This window comes from Hyla sarda, chromosome 3 (assembly GCF_029499605.1).
Source record: "Hyla sarda isolate aHylSar1 chromosome 3, aHylSar1.hap1, whole genome shotgun sequence".
NCBI lineage: Eukaryota > Metazoa > Chordata > Amphibia > Anura > Hylidae > Hyla > Hyla sarda.
Window position 1 is genome coordinate 18315724 of NC_079191.1, and position 20986 is coordinate 18336709.

Genomic DNA, 20986 nt, shown 5'->3' on the forward strand with positions numbered 1-20986 from the left:
CACTGCATAATACAGAATCACACCCACTGCATAATACAGACCCCAGAATCACTACCCACTGCATAATACAGACCCCAGAATCATATCCCACTGCATAATACAGACCCCAGAATCACACCCACCATAATACAGACCCCAGAATCACCACCCACCATAATACAGACCGCAGAATCACATCCCACTGCATAATACAGACCCCAGAATCACACCCACTGCATAATACAGACCCCAGAATCACACCCACTGCATAATACAGACCCCAGAATCACCACCCACTGCATAATACAGACCCCAGAATCACCACCCACTGCATAATACAGACCCCAGAATCACACCCACTGCACAATACAGACCCCAGAATCATACCCACTGCATAATACAGACCCCAGAATCACCACCCACCATAATACAGACCCCAGAATCACACCCACTGCATAATACAGAATCACACCCACTACATAATACAGACCCCAGAATCACTATCCACTGCATAATACAGACCCCAGAATCATCACCCACCATTATACAGACCCCAGAATCACACCCACTGCATAATACAGACCCCAGAATCACCTCCCACTGCATAATACAGACCCCAGAATCACCTCCCACTGCATAATACAGACCCCAGAATCACCACCCACCATAATACAGACCCCAGAATCACCACCCACCATAATACAGACCCCAGAATCACACCCACTGCATAATACAGAATCACACCCACTACATAATACAGACCCCAGAATCACTATCCACTGCATAATACAGACCCCAGAATCATATCCCACTGCATAATACAGACCCCAGAATCACCACCCACCATAATACAGACCCCAGAATCACACCCACTGCATAATACAGAATCACACCCACTACATAATACAGACCCCAGAATCACTATCCACTGCATAATACAGACCCCAGAATCATATCCCACTGCATAATACAGACCCCAGAATCACACCCACCATAATACAGACCCCAGAATCACCACCCACCATAATACAGACCCCAGAATCACATCCCACTGCATAATACAGACCCCAGAATCACCACCCACTGCATAATACAGACCCCAGAATCACACCCACTGCATAATACAGACCCCAGAATCACACCCACTGCATAATACAGACCCCAGAATCACCACCCACTGCATTATACAGACCCCAGAATCACACCCATTGCATAATACAGACCCCAGAATCACACCCACTGCATAATACAGACCCCAGAATCACCACCCACTGCATTATACAGACCCCAGAATCACACCCACTGCATAATACAGACCCCAGAATCACACCCATTGCATAATACAGACCCCAGAATCAGACCCCACATCAAAATGAAGACCCCAGAATCACCACCCACTGCATAAAACAGACCCCATAATTACACCCGCTGCATAATACAGACCCCAGAATCACACCCACGGTACAATACAGACCCCAGAATCACCACCCACTGCATAATACAGACCCCAGAATCATCACCCACCATTATACAGACCCCAGAATTACACCCACTGCATAATACAGACCCCAGAATCACCACCCACTGCATAATACAGACCCCAGAATCACCACCCACTGCATAATACAGACCCCAGAATCACCTCCCACTGCATAATACAGACCCCAGAATCACCACCCACCATAATACAGACCCCAGAATCACACCCACTGCATAATACAGAATCACACCCACTGCATAATACAGACCCCAGAATCACATCCCACCATAATACAGACCCCAGAATCACCACCCACCATAATACAGACCCCAGAATCACATCCACTGCATAATACAGACCCCAGAATCACCACCCACTGCATAATACAGACCCCAGAATCACCACCCACTGCATAATACAGACCCCAGAATCAGACCCCACCATAATACAGACCCCAGAATCACCACCCACCATAATACAGACCCCAGAATCAGACTCCACCATAATACAGACCCCAGAATCAGACTCCACCATAATACAGACCCCAGAATCACACCCACTGCATAATACAGACCCCAGAATCACACCACTGTATAATACAGACCCCAGAATCAGACCCCACCATAATACAGACCCCAGAATCACGACACCACTGCATAATACAGACCCCAGAATCACCACCCACCATAATACAGACCCCAGAATCACACCCACTGCATAATTCAGACCCCAGAATCACACCCACTGCATAATTCAGACCCCAGAATCACCACCCACTGCATAATTCAGACCCCAGAATCACCACCCACTGCATAATACAGACCCCAGAATCACCACCCACTGCATAATACAGACCCCAGAATCACCACCCACTGCATAATACAGACCCCAGAATCACACCCACTGCATAATACAGACCCCAGAATCACACCCACTGCATAATACAGACCCCAGAATCACACCCACTGCATAATACAGACCCCAGAATCACACCCTCTGCATAATACAGACCCCAGAATCACACCCACTGCATAATACAGACCCCAGAATTACACCCGCTGCATAATACAGACCCCAGAATCACCACCCACTGCATAATACAGACCCCAGAATCACATCCCACTGCATAATACAGACTCCAGAATCACATCCACTGCATAATACAGACCCCAGAAACACATCCACTGCATAATACAGACCCCAGAATCACCACCCACTGCATAATACAGACCCCAGAATCACACCCACTGCATAATACAGACCCCAGAATCATACCCACTGCATAATACAGACCCCAGAATCACCACCCACCATAATACAGACCCCAGAATCACCACCCACTGCATAATACAGACCCCAGAATCACACCCACTGCATAATACAGACCCCAGAATCATACCCACTGCATAATACAGACCCCAGAATCACCACCCACCATAATACAGACCCCAGAATCACACCCACTGCATAATACAGAATCACACCCACTGCATAATACAGACCCCAGAATCACTACCCACTGCATAATACAGACCCCAGAATCATATCCCACTGCATAATACAGACCCCAGAATCACACCCACCATAATACAGACCCCAGAATCACCACCCACCATAATACAGACCCCAGAATCACATCCCACTGCATAATACAGACCCCAGAATCACCACCCACTGCATAATACAGACCCCAGAATCACACCCACTGCATAATACAGACCCCAGAATCACACCCACTGCATAATACAGACCCCAGAATCACCACCCACTGCATAATACAGACCCCAGAATCACCACCCACTGCATAATACAGACCCCAGAATCACACCCACTGCATAATACAGACCCCAGAATCATACCCACTGCATAATACAGACCCCAGAATCACCACCCACCATAATACAGACCCCAGAATCACACCCACTGCATAATACAGAATCACACCCACTACATAATACAGACCCCAGAATCACTATCCACTGCATAATACAGACCCCAGAATCATCACCCACCATTATACAGACCCCAGAATCACACCCACTGCATAATACAGACCCCAGAATCACCACCCACTGCATAATACAGACCCCAGAATCACCTCCCACTGCATAATACAGACCCCAGAATCACCACCCACCATAATACAGACCCCAGAATCACCACGCACCATAATACAGACCCCAGAATCACACCCACTGCATAATACAGAATCACACCCACTACATAATACAGACCCCAGAATCACTATCCACTGCATAATACAGACCCCAGAATCATATCCCACTGCATAATACAGACCCCAGAATCACCACCCACCATAATACAGACCCCAGAATCACACCCACTGCATAATACAGAATCACACCCACTACATAATACAGACCCCAGAATCACTATCCACTGCATAATACAGACCCCAGAATCATATCCCACTGCATAATACAGACCCCAGAATCACACCCACCATAATACAGACCCCAGAATCACCACCCACCATAATACAGACCCCAGAATCACATCCCACTGCATAATACAGACCCCAGAATCACCACCCACTGCATAATACAGACCCCAGAATCACACCCACTGCATAATACAGACCCCAGAATCACACCCACTGCATAATACAGACCCCAGAATCACCACCCACTGCATTATACAGACCCCAGAATCACCACCCACTGCATAATACAGACCCCAGAATCACACCCACTGCATAATACAGACCCCAGAATCAGACCCCACATCAAAATGAAGACCCCAGAATCACCACCCACTGCATAAAACAGACCCCATAATTACACCCGCTGCATAATACAGACCCCAGAATCACACCCACGGTACAATACAGACCCCAGAATCACCACCCACTGCATAATACAGACCCCAGAATCATCACCCACCATTATACAGACCCCAGAATTACACCCACTGCATAATACAGACCCCAGAATCACCACCCACTGCATAATACAGACCCCAGAATCACCTCCCACTGCATAATACAGACCCCAGAATCACCACCCACCATAATACAGACCCCAGAATCACACCCACTGCATAATACAGAATCACACCCACTGCATAATACAGACCCCAGAATCACTACCCACTGCATAATACAGACCCCAGAATCATATCCCACTGCATAATACAGACCCCAGAATCACACACACCATAATACAGACCCCAGAATCACCACCCACCATAATACAGACCCCAGAATCACATCCCACTGCATAATACAGACCCCAGAATCACACCCACTGCATAATACAGAATCACACCCACTGCATAATACAGACCCCAGAATCACACCCACTGCATAATACAGACCCCAGAATCACCACCCACTGCATAATACAGACCCCAGAATCACCACCTACTGCATAATACAGACCCCAGAATCAGACCCCACATCAAAATGCAGATCCCAGAATCACCACCCACTGCATAAAACAGACCCCATAATTACACCCACTGCATAATACAGACCCCAGAATCACACCCACGGTACAATACAGACCCCAGAATCACCTCCCACTGCATAATACAGACCCCAGAATCATCACCCACCATTATACAGACCCCAGAATCACACCCACTGCATAATACAGACCCCAGAATCACCACCCACTGCATAATACAGACCCCAGAATCACCACCCACTGCATAATACAGACCCCAGACTCACCACCCACTGCATAATACAGACCCCAAAATCACCTCCCACTGCATAATACAGACCCCAGAATCACCACCCACTGCATAATACAGAATCACCACCCACTGCATAATACAGACCCCAGAATCACCACCCACTGCATAATACAGAATCACCACCCACTGCATAATACAGACCCCAGAATCACTACCCACTGCATAATACAGACCCCAGAATCATATCCCACTGCATAATACAGACCCCAGAATCACCACCCACTGCATAATACAGACCCCAGAATCACACCCACTGCATAATACAGACCCCAGAATCACCACCCAGTGCATAATACAGACCCCAGACTCACCACCCACTGCATAATACAGACCCCAGAATCACACCCACTGCATAATACAGACCCCAGAATCACACCCACTGCATAATACAGACCCCAGAATCACACCAACTGCATAATACAGACCCCAGAATCACCACCCAATGCATAATACAGACCCCAGAATCACCACCCACTGCATAATACAGACCCCAATTAATAGTGCCCACTTCGTGCACCTGCACACACACACACAGCCTCCATATACGCACACACACAGCCTCCATATACGCACACACACAGCCTCCATATACGCACATACACAGCCTCCATATACGCACATACACAGCCTCCATATACGCACATACACAGCCTCCATATACGCACATACACAACCCCCATATACGCACATACACAGCCTTCATATACGCACATACACAGCCCCCATATACACACATACAAAGCCCCCATATACGCACATACACTGCCCCCATATAGGCACATACACAGCCCCCATATACGCACATACACAGCCTCCATATACGCACCTACACAGCCCCCATATACGCACATACACAGCCCCCATATACGCACATACACGGCCCCCATATAGGCACATACACTGCCCCCATATAGGCACATACACAGCCCCCATATAGGCACATACACAGCCCCCATATACGCACATACACAGCCTCCATATACGCACATACACAGCCTCCATATTCACACATACACAGCCCCCATATAGGCACATACACAGCCTTCATATACGCACATACACAGCCCCCATATAGGCACATACACAGCCCCCATATACGCACATACACAGCCTCCATATAGGCACATACACAGCCCCCATATAGGCAAATACACAGCCCCCATATACACACATACACAGCCCCCATATAGGCACATACACAGCCTCCATATAGGCACATACACAGCCCCCATATAGGCACATACACAGCCTCCATATAGGCACATACACAGCCTCCATATAGGCACATACACAGCCCCCATATACGCACATACACAGCCTCCATATAGGCACATACACAGCCCCCATATAGGCAAATACACAGCCCCCATATACACACATGCACAGCCCCCATATACACACATACACAGCCCCCATATACGCACATACACAGCCCCCATATAGGCACATACACGGCCCCCATATAGGCACATACACGGCCCCCATATAGGCACATACACAGCCCCCATATACGCACATACACAGCCTCCATATACGCACATACACAGCCTCCATATACGCACATACACAGCCTCCATATTCACACATACACAGCCCCCATATAGGCACATACACAGCCCCCATATACGCACATGCACAGCCCCCATATACACACATACACAGCCCCCATATAGGCACATACACGGCCCCCATATAGGCACATACACGGCCCCCATATAGGCACATACACAGCCCCCATATACGCACATACACAGCCTCCATATACGCACATACACAGCCCCCATATACGCACATACACAGCCCCCATATACGCACATACACGGCCCCCATATAGGCACATACACTGCCCCCATATAGGCACATACACAGCCCCCATATACGCACATACACAGCCTCCATATACGCACATACACAGCCTCCATATTCACACATACACAGCCCCCATATAGGCACATACACAGCCTTCATATAAGCACATACACAGCCCCCATATAGGCACATACACAGCCCCCATATAGGCACATACACAGCCTCCATATAGGCACATACACAGCCTCCATATAGGCACATACACAGCCCCCATATACGCACATACACAGCCTCCATATAGGCACATACACAGCCCCCATATAGGCAAATACACAGCCCCCATATACACACATGCACAGCCCCCATATACGCACATACACAGCCCCCATATACGCACATACACAGCCCCCATATAGGCACATACACGGCCCCCATATAGGCACATACACAGCCCCCATATAGGCACAGCCCCCATATACGCACATACACAGCCTCCATATACGCACATACACAGCCTCCATATTCACACATACACAGCCCCCATATAGGCACATACACAGCCTTCATATACGCACATACACAGCCTCCATATTCACACATACACAGCCCCCATATAGGCACATACACAGCCCCCATATACGCAACATACACAGCCTCCATATAGGCACATACACAGCCCCCATATAGGCAAATACACAGCCCCCATATACACACATGCACAGCCCCCATATACACACATACACAGCCCCCATATAGGCACATACACGGCCCCCATATAGGCACATACACAGCCCCCATATACGCACATACACAGCCTCCATATACGCACATACACAGCCCCCATATACGCACATACACAGCCTCCATATACGCACATACACAGCCCCCATATAGGCACATACACAGCCCCCATATAGGCACATACACGGCCCCCATATACGCACATACACAGCCCCCATATAGGCACATACACAGCCCCCATATAAGCACATACACGGCCCCCATATACGCACATACACAGCCCCCATATAGGCACATACACAGCCCCCATATACGCACATACACAGCCCCCATGCCAGGCAGGGAGAGGGAAGGACACGCTGGCCAGTGACTGCCACTGGCTGGCATCTTCTAGTAATGGCTGCTGGTAACTGACGTGCAGGCACGTCTCGTGCCAGTGCAGCGACGCGTCGGCGTCCTGAAAAAATGTGAAACTTTGTCTCCTGATCAGCGCTCCCTCACGTGACACCCAAATGCACTTCACGTGCCAGGGATTGCCGACTCCTCATGTAGAGTATAAACTCAGACATATCACCCCATATAGAGTGTCGCCACCTGTGCCCACCAAGTAGAGCCATATGCCCCCTGTACAAGGTCAGCCATAAATCCCCATGAATAGTGTAAACTCCAGCATATCTCCCCAATATAGAGTGCGCCCACATGTACCCTTCAAATACAGCCATATGCCTTATGTACAAGGTCAACCATAAACCCAAATTTAGAATTTAAATTTCAGCATATCTCCCCATATAGAGTGCAGCCACAAGTACCCTTCAAGGACAGTTATACGCCTCTCCTATAGAGGTTAATCACATCTGCCTACCAGCTAGAGACATTCCGCTCTTATAAAGCCCAAAACTTGTGGCCACCAAGTGCAGTAGTGTCCACCCCCACATGGGGTGCAGCCACATGTGCCTCCCTGAGTGAAGCCATATCGCACCCATATAAACTCAACCATATTTTCCCAATTTAAAGTGCAGCCACATGTACCCTCCAAGTACATCCATATAGAGTGCAGCCACATGTACTCCCCAAGTGGAGCCAAACACCCCTCATATAGAGCCAACAACAAGTGTAGCAACATAGCACGCATATAAACTCAACCATATTTGCCCATTTAGAGGGCAACCACATGAACCCTCCAAGTACATCCATATACCCCTCATATTGAGTGCAGCCACATGTTCTTCCCAAGTACATCCATATACCCCTCATATAGAGTGCAGCCACATGAACCCTCCAAGTACATCCATATACCCCTCATATAGAGTGCAGCCACATGTGCTTCCCAAGTACATCCATATATCCCTCATATAGAGTGCAGCCACATGTGCTTCCCAAGTACATCCATATATCCCTCATATAGAGTGCAGCCACATGTGCTTCCCAAGTACATCCATATACCCCTCATATAGAGTGCAGCCACATGTGCTTCCAAAGTACATCCATATACCCCTCATATAGAGTGCAGCCACATGAACCCTCCAAGTACATCCATATACCCCTCATATAGAGTGCAGCCACATGAATCCTCCAAGTACATCCATATTCCCCTCATATAGAGTGCAGGCACATGAACCCTCCAAGTACATCCATATACCCCTCATATAGAGTGCAGCCACATGTGCTTCCCAAATATATCCATATACCCCTCATATAGAGTGCAGCCACATGTGCTTCCCAAGTACATCCATATACCCCTCATATAGAGTGCAGCCACATGTGCTTCCCAAGTACATCATATATCCCTCATATAGAGTGCAGCCACATGTACTTCCAAAGTACATCCATATACCCCGCATATAGAGTGCAGCCACATGTTCTTCCCAAGTACATCCATATATCCCTCATATAGAGTGCAGCCACATGTGCTTCCCAAATACATCCATATACCCCTCATATAGAGTGCAGCCACATGTTCTTCCCAAGTACATCCATATATCCCTCATATAGAGTGCAGCCACATGTGCTTCCCAAATACATCCATATACCCCTCATATAGAGTGCAGCCACATGTGCTCCCCAAGTACATCCATATACCTATCATATAGAGTGCAGCCACATGTGCTTCCCAAGTACATCATATACCCCTCATATAGAGTGCAGCCACATGTTCTTCCCAAGTACATCCATATACCCCTCATATAGAGTGCAGCCACATGTGCTTCCAAAGTACATCCATATACCCCTCATATAGAGTGCAGCCACATGTGCTTCCAAAGTACATCCATATACCTATCATATAGAGTGCAGCCACATGTTCTTCCCAAGTACATCCATATACCCCTCATATAGAGTGCAGCCACATGTGCTTCCAAAGTACATCCATATACCCCTCATATAGAGTGCAGCCACATGTGCTTCCCAAATACATCCATATACCCCTCATATAGAGTGCAGCCACATGTGCTTCCCAAGTACATCATATATCCCTCATATAGAGTGCAGCCACATGTGCTTCCAAAGTACATCCATATACCCCTCATATAGAGTGCAGCCACATGAACCCTCCAAGTACATCCATATACCCCTCATATAGAGTGCAGCCACATGTGCTTCCCAAGTACATCCATATACCCCTCATATAGAGTGCAGCCACATGTGGTTCCCAAGTACATCCATATACCCCTCATATAGAGTGCAGCCACATGTGGTTCCCAAGTACATCCATATACCCCTCATATAGAGTGCAGCCACATGAACCCTCCAAGTACATCCATATACCCCTCATATAGAGTGCTTCCCAAGTGGAGCCAAACACCCCTCAAATGGAGCCCAACTACATGTGTCCCCCAAGTGCACCTTTATCCATCTGTAGCATCCATATAAGCATGTCTTCCCATATACACTGAACCCACATGTTCCCACCAAGTTTATCCATATGCCTCTCATATACGGTGCAACCACATGTTTTGGAGACCTATTTATTGGGGTTGTCTCACCATCCAGTACCACCATATTTACCCTAACATACAGCTGGTTTTGCAGATGAAGACTTGTCTGGACACACATTTATGTATAGTCTTTAAGTATTGTAGAGTTCTTTACAATTGTCACACCATCACTACAGTGCGGTCTTGTATACTGTCACCCATGTTGACGTATCCTTGTGTCTCCTTCCTCCACCAGGGATGCGTCAGGGTAATGATGTGGGCACCATGTATCGTTCGGCCATCTATACATACAACAAGGAACAGATGGACGCCGCTCTGAAATCCAAAGAAGATTACCAAAAGGTAGGCATTACCGGATCACATATGGCTAAATCCGACATCCCAAAGGACACACGACCAGATTCATCTTGTCACATATGGAGGGAGTTAAAAAGAAATCTTGTATTCAGCAAAATATGTTTCCTGTAGATATCTCCTCATACTATCATCTAACGTCATCTATATGAATGGATGGGGTCACTCTATATAGTCATTGTGTTATGATGGCTATATACACTAAACTATACAATGTTAGGAAATATTGATGTCATCGAGATGCAGAGAGGTGTCCTGTACCTGGGAACCGTCATGACCCCCATGACCCAGAACACAAAACCCATGTGGCCCATTAATGCATTGCATGGTTGTCCAATATGTTGAATCTGTAATGTTACTTTTTCTCTGCAGAGGATGCAACAGGGAAAATGTCTGGGCATATGGGGACCCCCTTTATTGCCCTGCATTGCCATGAGCTGCACTCACTATTCTGCTGGTAGAGTCACTGTGTTCATCCATTACATTACTTATCCTGTACTGATCCTGAGTTATATCCTGCATTATACTCCAGAGCTGTACTCACTATTCTGCTGGTAGAGTCAGTGTTCATCCATTACATTACTTATCCTGTACTGATCCTGAGTTATATCCTGTATTATACACCAGAGCTGTACTCATTATTCTGCTGGTGAGGTCACTGTGTACATACATTACATTACTTATCCTGTACTGATCCTGAGTTATATCCTGTATTATACTCCAGAGCTGTACTAATTATTCTGCTGGTGAGGTCACTGTGTACATACATTACATTACTTATCCTGTACTGATCCTGAGTTATATCCTGTATTATACTCCAGAGCTGTACTCACTATTCTGCTGGTGAGGTCACTGTATACATACATTACATTACTTATCCTGTACTGATCCTGAGTTATATCCTGTATTATACTCCAGAGCTGTACTCACTATTCTGCTGGTGGGGTCACTGTGTACATACATTACATTACTTATCCTGTACTGATCCTGAGTTATATCCTGTATTATACTCCAGAGCTGTACTCACTTTTCTGCTGGTGAGGTCACTGTATACATACATTACATTACTTATCCTGTACTGATCCTGAGTTATATCCTGTATTATACCCCAGAGCTGTACTTACTATTCTCCTGGTGAGGTCACTGTGTACATACATTACATTACTTATCCTGTACTGATCCTGAGTTATATCCTGTATTATACTCCAGAGCTGTACTCACTATTCTGCTGGTGTGGTCACTGTGTACATACATTACATTACTTATCCTTTACTGATCCTGAGTTATATCCTGTATTATATTCCAGAGCTGTACTCACTATTCTGCTGGTGAGGTCACTGAGTACATACATTACATTACTTATCCTGTACTGATCCTGAGTTATATCCTGTATTATACTCCAGAGCTGTACTCACTATTCTGCTGGTGGGGTCACTGTGTACATACATTACATTACTTATCCTTTACTGATCCTGAGTTATATCCTGTATTATATTCCAGAGCTGTACTCACTATTCTGCTGGTGAGGTCACTGTGTACATGCATTACATTACTTATCCTGTACTGATCTTGAGTTATATCCTGTAGATCTTTTATTAAAAAATATAAAACATTACAAAAAGAATAAACATCACCATAACAATAATACAAACAACATACACCTGTATAATATATACAAAAATGAGTCCATATTAGTCCAAAAATGTCCAACCAAGTATCTTCTGGTCCAGCCTCATTCTCACCAAACACACCGCTATAATAACAACAACTACTAAACACTCTACAATAATAATAATACTTACAGTAATAATAATAACAATAATAACTAAAAACTGGTCCGGTTGCATTTCCCCACCCAAAATAATAAATATGTGTCAAACCACCAACAAACACCGCAAACAGAAAAACCGAATATACAATGTTTTTTTTTATATTTTTTATATATTATTATTATTATTATTATTTTTTTAATTTTTTTTTAATTTTTTTTTTTTATTTATTTATTTATTTTTTTTATTTTGTCCCTGAGCTGGTCCCGCATCCCATGCCCCCAGTACATGATAACAGACGTCCATGAACCAGTCCAGGATTTTTTTTTTTTTTTTTTTTTTTTTATACAAAAAGTCCCACACAGAATCCCCCCTCCCCCCATCTACCCACCACCCAACCTAGCACTAAACCCCAACACAACACAACCCCTAGAAAAAAATACAATATATATACATATATACACATATACATAAATGTACAAACAAAACAAATATATACAAAATAATACAAACCAAACAACAAACATCAATAAGGCTTTTCAATCACACAAACCCCTAAAGCTCAAGTTCAGTGCCTGCAAGCCCTATATCACCATATATCTACAGCACAAAACAAAAAGACTAATGTGCCAGCATCAGCCCACCACCAGGGGGAGACAACAGGCTAAGGCACTTTAAAGGCAGAGCCCCTCCACAGACGAGAGGCCCTGCCAGCACCCAGCCTCTCGTACTCCAGAGAACGCACCTTCACCAGGTCACCAAGAATGTTCCTAACCACCTCACCCACAGGGAGGATTTTACGCTGCGTCGACACTAAACACCGTGCGTTCCACGTGTAATACCTGACCACTGAGCTGACTAGGAATAAAGTGCACCGGTCCCAGCCTCCAAGGTTTCTGAATGCCCCATAGGCCCATTCCGCATAGGAGAGACTGGCAAGCCGAGGCCAACCAATGGAAGCGCCCACCCTGGTGTAAACCTCTGTGTTAAAGGGACAATGAAGCAGAAAATGCTCCATGCTTTCCAGCATGCCTCCACACTCTTCGCGGGGACATCCCCGGTCATCAGAGCTCCTGCACTTCAGATTGTCCCTCACACACAGTTTCCCATGGAAGCAGCGCCAAGTCAAGTCCCAAAACTTCAAGGGGATCCTGATAGAATTCAAAAGCTCTAAACCCACCTCCAGATCCCGACTTGGGCAGTCCTTGAGTGCCAATGGCCTCTGGAAATGAGAAGACAGGACCCTCTTGTCAAGGAATTTCCTCGACAGAGTCCTAATCTCCCACATCCCCAGACCCCACCTACGAATAACCTTCAGAACCGGGGTAGCATAAGCCGGGAGATGCCCGTGTGGTGTGCGAAGATCCTTCACTTGCCCTCCTGTCTCCCATTCCTGGAAGAAAGGCCGAAACCATCCCCTACAGGAGGATACCCACGGAGGAGCCCTCTCTGACCAGAGGTTTGCTATATTGGTCTTTAGAAAGGTATTCACTAGGAACACCACAGGGTTGACCATACACAACCCCCCTAGTCTCCTCGTACGGTAAGTAACCTCCCTCTTCACTAGGTTCAGTCTATTCCCCCATAACATTTGGAAGAACACACTGTAGACCCGGGTCCAAAGAGGTTCTGGCAACATGCATACACTGCCCAGATATATCAGCAAAGGGAGCAGGAAAGTTTTCATCAGGTTAACCCTTTCCCGGAGGGTCAAAGACCAACCCTTCCACTGATCTACCTTCTGAGCGGCGATCTTAAGCCTGCTGTCCCAGTTTTGTTTGGGGTAATCCCCTTGGCCAAATTCGATGCCGAGGACTTTTGCGGATTCCTGGGGCTCTGGAAGGGTGTCCGGGAGATCAAAATCAGGATCTCCCCCTCCCAGCCAGAGACTCTCACACTTATCCTGATTGATCTTGGACCCGGATGCCTCCGAGTAGCGGTCCACCTCTGACATCACCCATCTGCCCTCCTCTTGTGAGGAGACAAACACGGTGACATCATCAGCGTACGCTACCGCCCTCAGAGCCGAATCCGGCACCGCCAGGTCCATTCTCACCCCTGCCAACGGTCCACAATCAATCCCTCTAAGGAAAGGATCGATTGCAAACACGTACAGCAAAGGGCTCAAAGGACAACCCTGACGGACACCAGACCCAACCTCAAAAGAGCGGCCAATCCAACCATTCACAAGCGGGAAACTCTCTGCCCCTACATACAAGGTCTTAAGCCAATCAACAAACCCCCCTGGCAGGCCATATCTCAGAAGGACAGACCAGAGGTACTCATGGTTAACCCGATCAAACGCTTTTGCCTGATCCAAGGAAAGCAAGTACCCCTTCCAGTGGCCAGCCCTACCCTGCTCCACAGCCTCTCGGACACTGAGCACAGCACTGAATGTACTGCGGCCCGGAACAGAGCAATGCTGAGCCCCCGAAAGGAGCCGGGGTGCAAATTCCACCAGCCGGTTAAACAGCACTTTTGCCAGAATCTTTCTGTCCGCATTGAGAAGTGCTATGGGACGCCAATTCTCAATGTGGGACGGGTCTTTACCCTTTGACAGGATGATCAGCGCTGACCTCCTCATTGACTTTGGCAGAGTGCCCGAGGATAGACACTCATTAAAAACCGCGGTCAAGAGGGGAACCAAAGTGTCCTTAAAGGTCTTATAGAACTCAGATGTTAAGCCATCCGGACCGGGTGACTTCTTGAGGGCAAGCCCATCAATAGCCATCCTGACTTCCTCTTCCCGGATCATCTCTGTCAAAACGTCAAGAGAGGGGTCTACTCCTGGTTCAGGGACGGTTTCAGCCAAGAAAGCTGATACCTTATCTCGATCTAGATCCTTCCTTCCCAAGAGGTGCGAGTAGAAGGATCTGATGACCTCCAGGATCCCCGATCTGGACCTTTTCAAGGATCCCGTACTATCAATCAGTCCTGAGACTACTTTACTATTCACTGACATCTTGCAGTTTCTGTAAGGGTCGGGCGAGCGGTACTTCCCGTAATCCCTCTCAAAAACCAAAGATGCGTGCCTATCGTACTGGCACTTCATCAGCAAGGACTTCACTCTGGAGATATCATCACGACTACCTCCAGTCGAGACAAGGTTCTCAAGTTTCTTCCTCAGGCCCTGGTACAAGCGGTACCTGTTTAGGCTTCTGAGGCCCGAGAGCTGGCGGAAGAATCTCGCAACCCTTTCCTTGAAGATCTCCCACCACTCTGACTTACTGCTACAAAGGCCCAGCAATGGTACCTGGCTCTGAAGAAAATCCTCAAAGGACTGTCTTATCTCCGCTTCTTCCAAGAGAGACGAATTCAGCTTCCAATAGCCTCTGCCCATCCGGGGGGTCTCTGTGACATTCAGAGAAAACAAAATTAAACAGTGATCGGAGAACTCCACCTCAACAACAGACACTGCTGAAGAGACGGCTTCCTCCTTTAAATAAAACCTGTCTATCCTAGACCTACAACTACCCCTATGATAGGTGAATCCCGCGTGGCCTGGGGTGTGCCGGATGTGGACATCCACCAGACGAGCCTCACTCGCTATGCTATTAAGGGCGACGCTATCATAAGTCAGCTTGTCTCTGGCACCTCCCCTGTCTTGGGGCCTCGTGACAGCATTAAAGTCCCCTCCAAAGACCACCTGCCGACTTGTAAAAAGATAGGGCTTGATCCTCATAAAGAGGCACTTCCGGTCCCACTTAGACTGTGGGCCGTAGATGTTAATAAGGCGAAGTTCTTGTCCCCTCATGAGGACATCTAAGATCAGGCACCTCCCCATTTCTAACTCGATAACCCGTCGGCATTCTACCGCTGCGGTAAAAAGGACCGCCACTCCGCTATACGGCTCGGCCCCAAGAGACCAGTAGGAGGGCCCATTCCTCCACTCTCTTTTAGCCTTGTAGATAGATGACATGTCTGTTAGCCTGGTCTCCTGCAAAAATAAAATATCAGCATTAATATGGGCAAAAAAATCATAGGCAGCAAATCGAGCCGTATCTGACTTAATGCTGGCGACATTAATGGACGCCAGCGTCAACGGAGAGGGTGCCGCCATCAAGGGTGATTGAGTTAAACAGCTTTCTTTTTCCCACTCCCCTTCTCACCCTCCACATCAGAAGAACTCTTCACCCTCTTTAGAGAAATAGAAGTGTCCATCTCACCAGACGTCGTTTTACTTTCCTCGTCTCCGGATTCAAGGCCAGTCCCTTCCCCCGAGGACATAACCTCCCCAGGGGAAGAGGACTCGGCGCCCCCTGGAAGCCCCTCTGCCACCTCCCCCTCATCCTCCCCCTCCGAAGAAGAGGAGGAGACGTCCCTGAGGGGTCGGAATCGATTGGAAAGGCCAACCAGAGGGGAGTCAGTTTTGCCTTCCTGTGGCACCTGGACCAGGGTGGGAGAAGATCTTAAATCTCCCTTTTTTTTCCTACTTTTACCCCGCTTTCGTGTCTCCTTCTGCCATCCCCCATCATCCTCCTCCACGCTATCTGAGGAGATGGCACCTTCCTCATTCTGGATCCTCCTGACCTCCTCATTCAGCTCGCCATCCCTCAGGGTCTCAGCAGCAAGGTTGGCCTCTGGGACAGAATGAGAGGTTGTCCCGGTAACCCGGGCTTTCCCCATCACCCTATCCCTTTGGCGTTTATCAAGACGTCTTAGTTGGGCTGGTGTCTTTTTCTTGCTGTTCCTCACTGACCCCTCAGTTCCTCCACCCCTGCTAGTCCCCTCCCCAGCAGATTCCGGCTCGTGATCTTCACCCGCTGGGGACAAGACTGCATTAGCGAAAGAACGAGGACAACGACTGAATGGGTGACCTAAGTCACCACACAGGTGACACCTAATCTCTGCACAAGATGCGGCAAGATGGCCTACACCCCCACACAAGGCACATTTCTGCACCGTACAGTTTGCACTGAAGTGTGTGGGGTCACCACATCTGTGACAGAGCTTCGGCTGACCCCGGTAGAAAATCTGGATACGATCCCTACCGAGAAAGGCAGAGGATGGAATATGGGTAACTGTATTTCCTGAACGTTTAAGTTTTACCAAAAACGTCCAGGCTCCTGACCAGATGCCAAACTCGTCCCTGTTCTTCTGCGGGACCCCCATTACCTCGCCATACCGTCCTAACCAGGTGATGATGTCAACACAAGAGAGTGATTCGTTACGGGTCAAAACGGTCACTCTCTTGATTTCGTTTTGGCGAGACAATGCCTGTATGGCAAAGTCTCGCCAGCCGGGTTCATTCTTTACCAATTCATAATTCGACCAGAAAAGCTCAAGCCCCTCTGGCCGAACAAAACTGATATCGAATTCAGGAGCACCGTAGGGATGTATCAAGGCAAAGATATCAACTGCCTTGAAGCCCATCTTTAGCAAGAGCTCAACCACTTTCGTCCTTGAAGGACACATTTCTTCGCCCTGCCACCGAAGACGGACTACATTCCTACGGTTACTACCTGCCCCGGCTGTTGGGAGGGACCACACAGTATCGCCCCCTCTTTCCTCTCGGAAGGCAGAGAGACCGTGTCTCTCTATCCAGAAGGACAGATCAACTGCTCTACCCTCTACATTAATCGACCTTTCCCCCTTTTTCAGAGCTTCCAGGAGACGTCGCTGCAATAAACCGTCCCTAGAGTCAGGAGACGAGGAAAGTATTCTACTTCCCCCAGCAGTGACATTGGCATAACTCCTATGGTCTGTCACCACTGGGGGGGCAACCGGACCAGACCCTGCACCTACACCACTGCCGATGACAACATCCCCACCACCCCCAATGACAACATTAGCACCAACTCCAATAACATGGTCACCACCTCCCCCAAAAACACCTTCCCCAGTAACATCAATCTCCATCCTCTCCCCAGTCATACATCCCCCAACCCCATTTACCCCATCACTCACACTGGCTGGACCAGCAACAGGTAAACCGGCAAATGATGATGATGATGGTGATGTTGATGAAGATACATTTTCAGTCCGTTGTGCCTCGGCATCACGGGGCACTAGAGCTGGGACAACCTCCGCTGGCCCTTTAAGGGACCGGGCAGCATGCTTACCCAGTCTAGAGGAGGCCCCAGCCCTGTTCTTATTAGTGCCCTCCGCCTCATCAGCAATTTCTCCAGTCTTATCAGGGCGCCGCTGATCAATGGGATCAGCGGCGCCAATACAAAATAAGATTTGTTCTTTTGTTTTGGGAGCATCTGCTACATCTGTAGTCACCGCGACTACCTCAGGCACTGAGTCACCCCCCCCTCCCACAGGGGAGCGAACTACAGCCCCGGAGTCTGCCTCTATGCCCACTGCTGGGCTGCCCTCACTGTCCGGCCTTGCAGCCAGTGCCTTCTCTACTCCATCCCTGCTACTGCAAACAGGCATGGAGTTTTGCGCCCTTTTAGTACCTGTACTCTCCCCGCTCCTTTGCATCGAGTCCACCACAGAACACGGGCTGGGCTGGGTAACGGGGCTTGCACAATGAGCTGACCCTGCGGCCGACTCAGGGTTTACAGGGAGGGGGGTGTAGATGTAACTCACCACTTCTTGCTGCTTTGGCTTGGTCTTCTTCTTCTTACCCCCAGGTGCCTCATTTGGGAACTCATCTCCGAACACCAGATTCTGAGGACACACTGGGGATTCCAGCATACGTATCTGGGCCATTAGCGCCCCTCCCTGGTAGCTGTTGTCACTGTCTTCCCCTGAGTCGGCAGGTGATACTGCTGGCTGCTGTGCAGGGGGCCCACTGTACGGGGCCTGCTGCTGTTGCGACAGGCCATCAGGTGGATCTGGCTGTTGTTCTCCCTCTATCTCCTCCTCATCATCCACCTGGCTCTCAGGTTGCAGCCCCATCAACTTTCTCTGTTTCTTTTCATCCATATCTCTGAAACGCTCTTGATTTTTCAGCTTTTCTTTAAATGGTCCACTCATCTCCAGCAATTCCTCCTTTCTTTCCTCCAAAGCATTTATTTCAGCCATCAGACCTTTTATCTGTGCCTGGACTTCAGGCTTCTTCTTCTTTGGGGTAACCTCCAGCCTAGAACGGACATGGCGAAGTTCCTCCTGAAGCCTCCTCACAGCTTTCCTGGCGTCTTCATACTCACGGAGGTGACTTACGACCCGGGTAGTATAGGTGGAAATAGACTCCCGGGTCCTCAGCATTCCCCAGCCTTCCTCACTGAGGTCGGCTTCACCTCCGTGAGTACTCTGCCTTCCTCCAGATGACCTTGGCTTTCTGCTGGCAGCACCCAGCTTTCCCAAATTGGGATCCTCGTTTCCAGAAACCTTTCGGCCTCTTGCCTCTGTGGGGGGTGTTGGAGTGACATTGCTGCGACTCCGGGTGGATCGCCTAACCCCCAGATCTTCTGATGTACAGGCCGCTTGCTGGCCTCTCCTGCCTCCCTGCGGCCTACTCCGGGAGGCAGAAGCCTGGGCCTCGCCTCCCTCACTCATCCCTGGAAACCCACTCCCTCCCTGGGGAGGAGAAAGCAGGTCCCAGGTGGAACAGGTGGTAATTCCCTGGAGCTCAGGAGGCACAGCAGACACCACCACACAGCTGAACTGAAGCAGAACCACACCCGCAACTGATTGGCTCCCACTCCAGAGCTGTACTCAGTATTCTGCTGGTGGGGTCATTGTGTACATACATTACATTACTTATCCTTTACTGATCCTGAGTTATATCCTGTATTATATTCCAGAGCTGTACTCACTATTCTGCTGGTGAGGTCACTGTGTACATACATTACATTACTTATCCTTTACTGATCCTGAGTTATATCCTGTATTATACTCCAGAGCTGTACTCACTATTCTGCTGGTGAGGTCACTGTGTACATACATTACATTACTTAACAGTATCTAATATCAGTGTATCTCAACCAGTGTGCCTCCAGCTGTTGCAAAACCACAACTCCTAGCAGGCCCGGACAGTCGGAGGCTGTCCGGGCATGCCGGGAGTTGTAGTTTTGCAACAGCTGGAGGCACACTGGGTGGGAAACCTTAATCTAGTAGCATTAAACAATGATAAAAACAATAGCACAATCAAAAAATAACTAAAATGTAACATGTTTGTCATGGCCATGAGATTCTGGAGGCCGGTGGCCGCACTGCAGTGAATTACCGCCATCCAGTGTCCAGTCGTCGCTTATGAAAAGAGAAGTGCGGTGTAATTGTAGGTTTCCAAATCCACTTCCAAGCAGCGC

The 20986-nt window shown here is 48.2% G+C and overlaps 1 protein-coding gene across 2 annotated transcripts in view; it reads left to right on the forward strand.

The window, feature by feature from the left end:
* The window catches only part of MSRA (methionine sulfoxide reductase A), a 400542-nt gene that overhangs the window by 264319 nt on the left and 115237 nt on the right, over positions 1-20986 (forward strand). For both annotated transcript variants that reach the window (XM_056563826.1, XM_056563827.1), the window contains one exon: positions 10898-11004. In XM_056563826.1, the coding sequence (XP_056419801.1) occupies positions 10898-11004 (107 nt within the window). The remainder of the gene's footprint in view (positions 1-10897; positions 11005-20986) is intronic.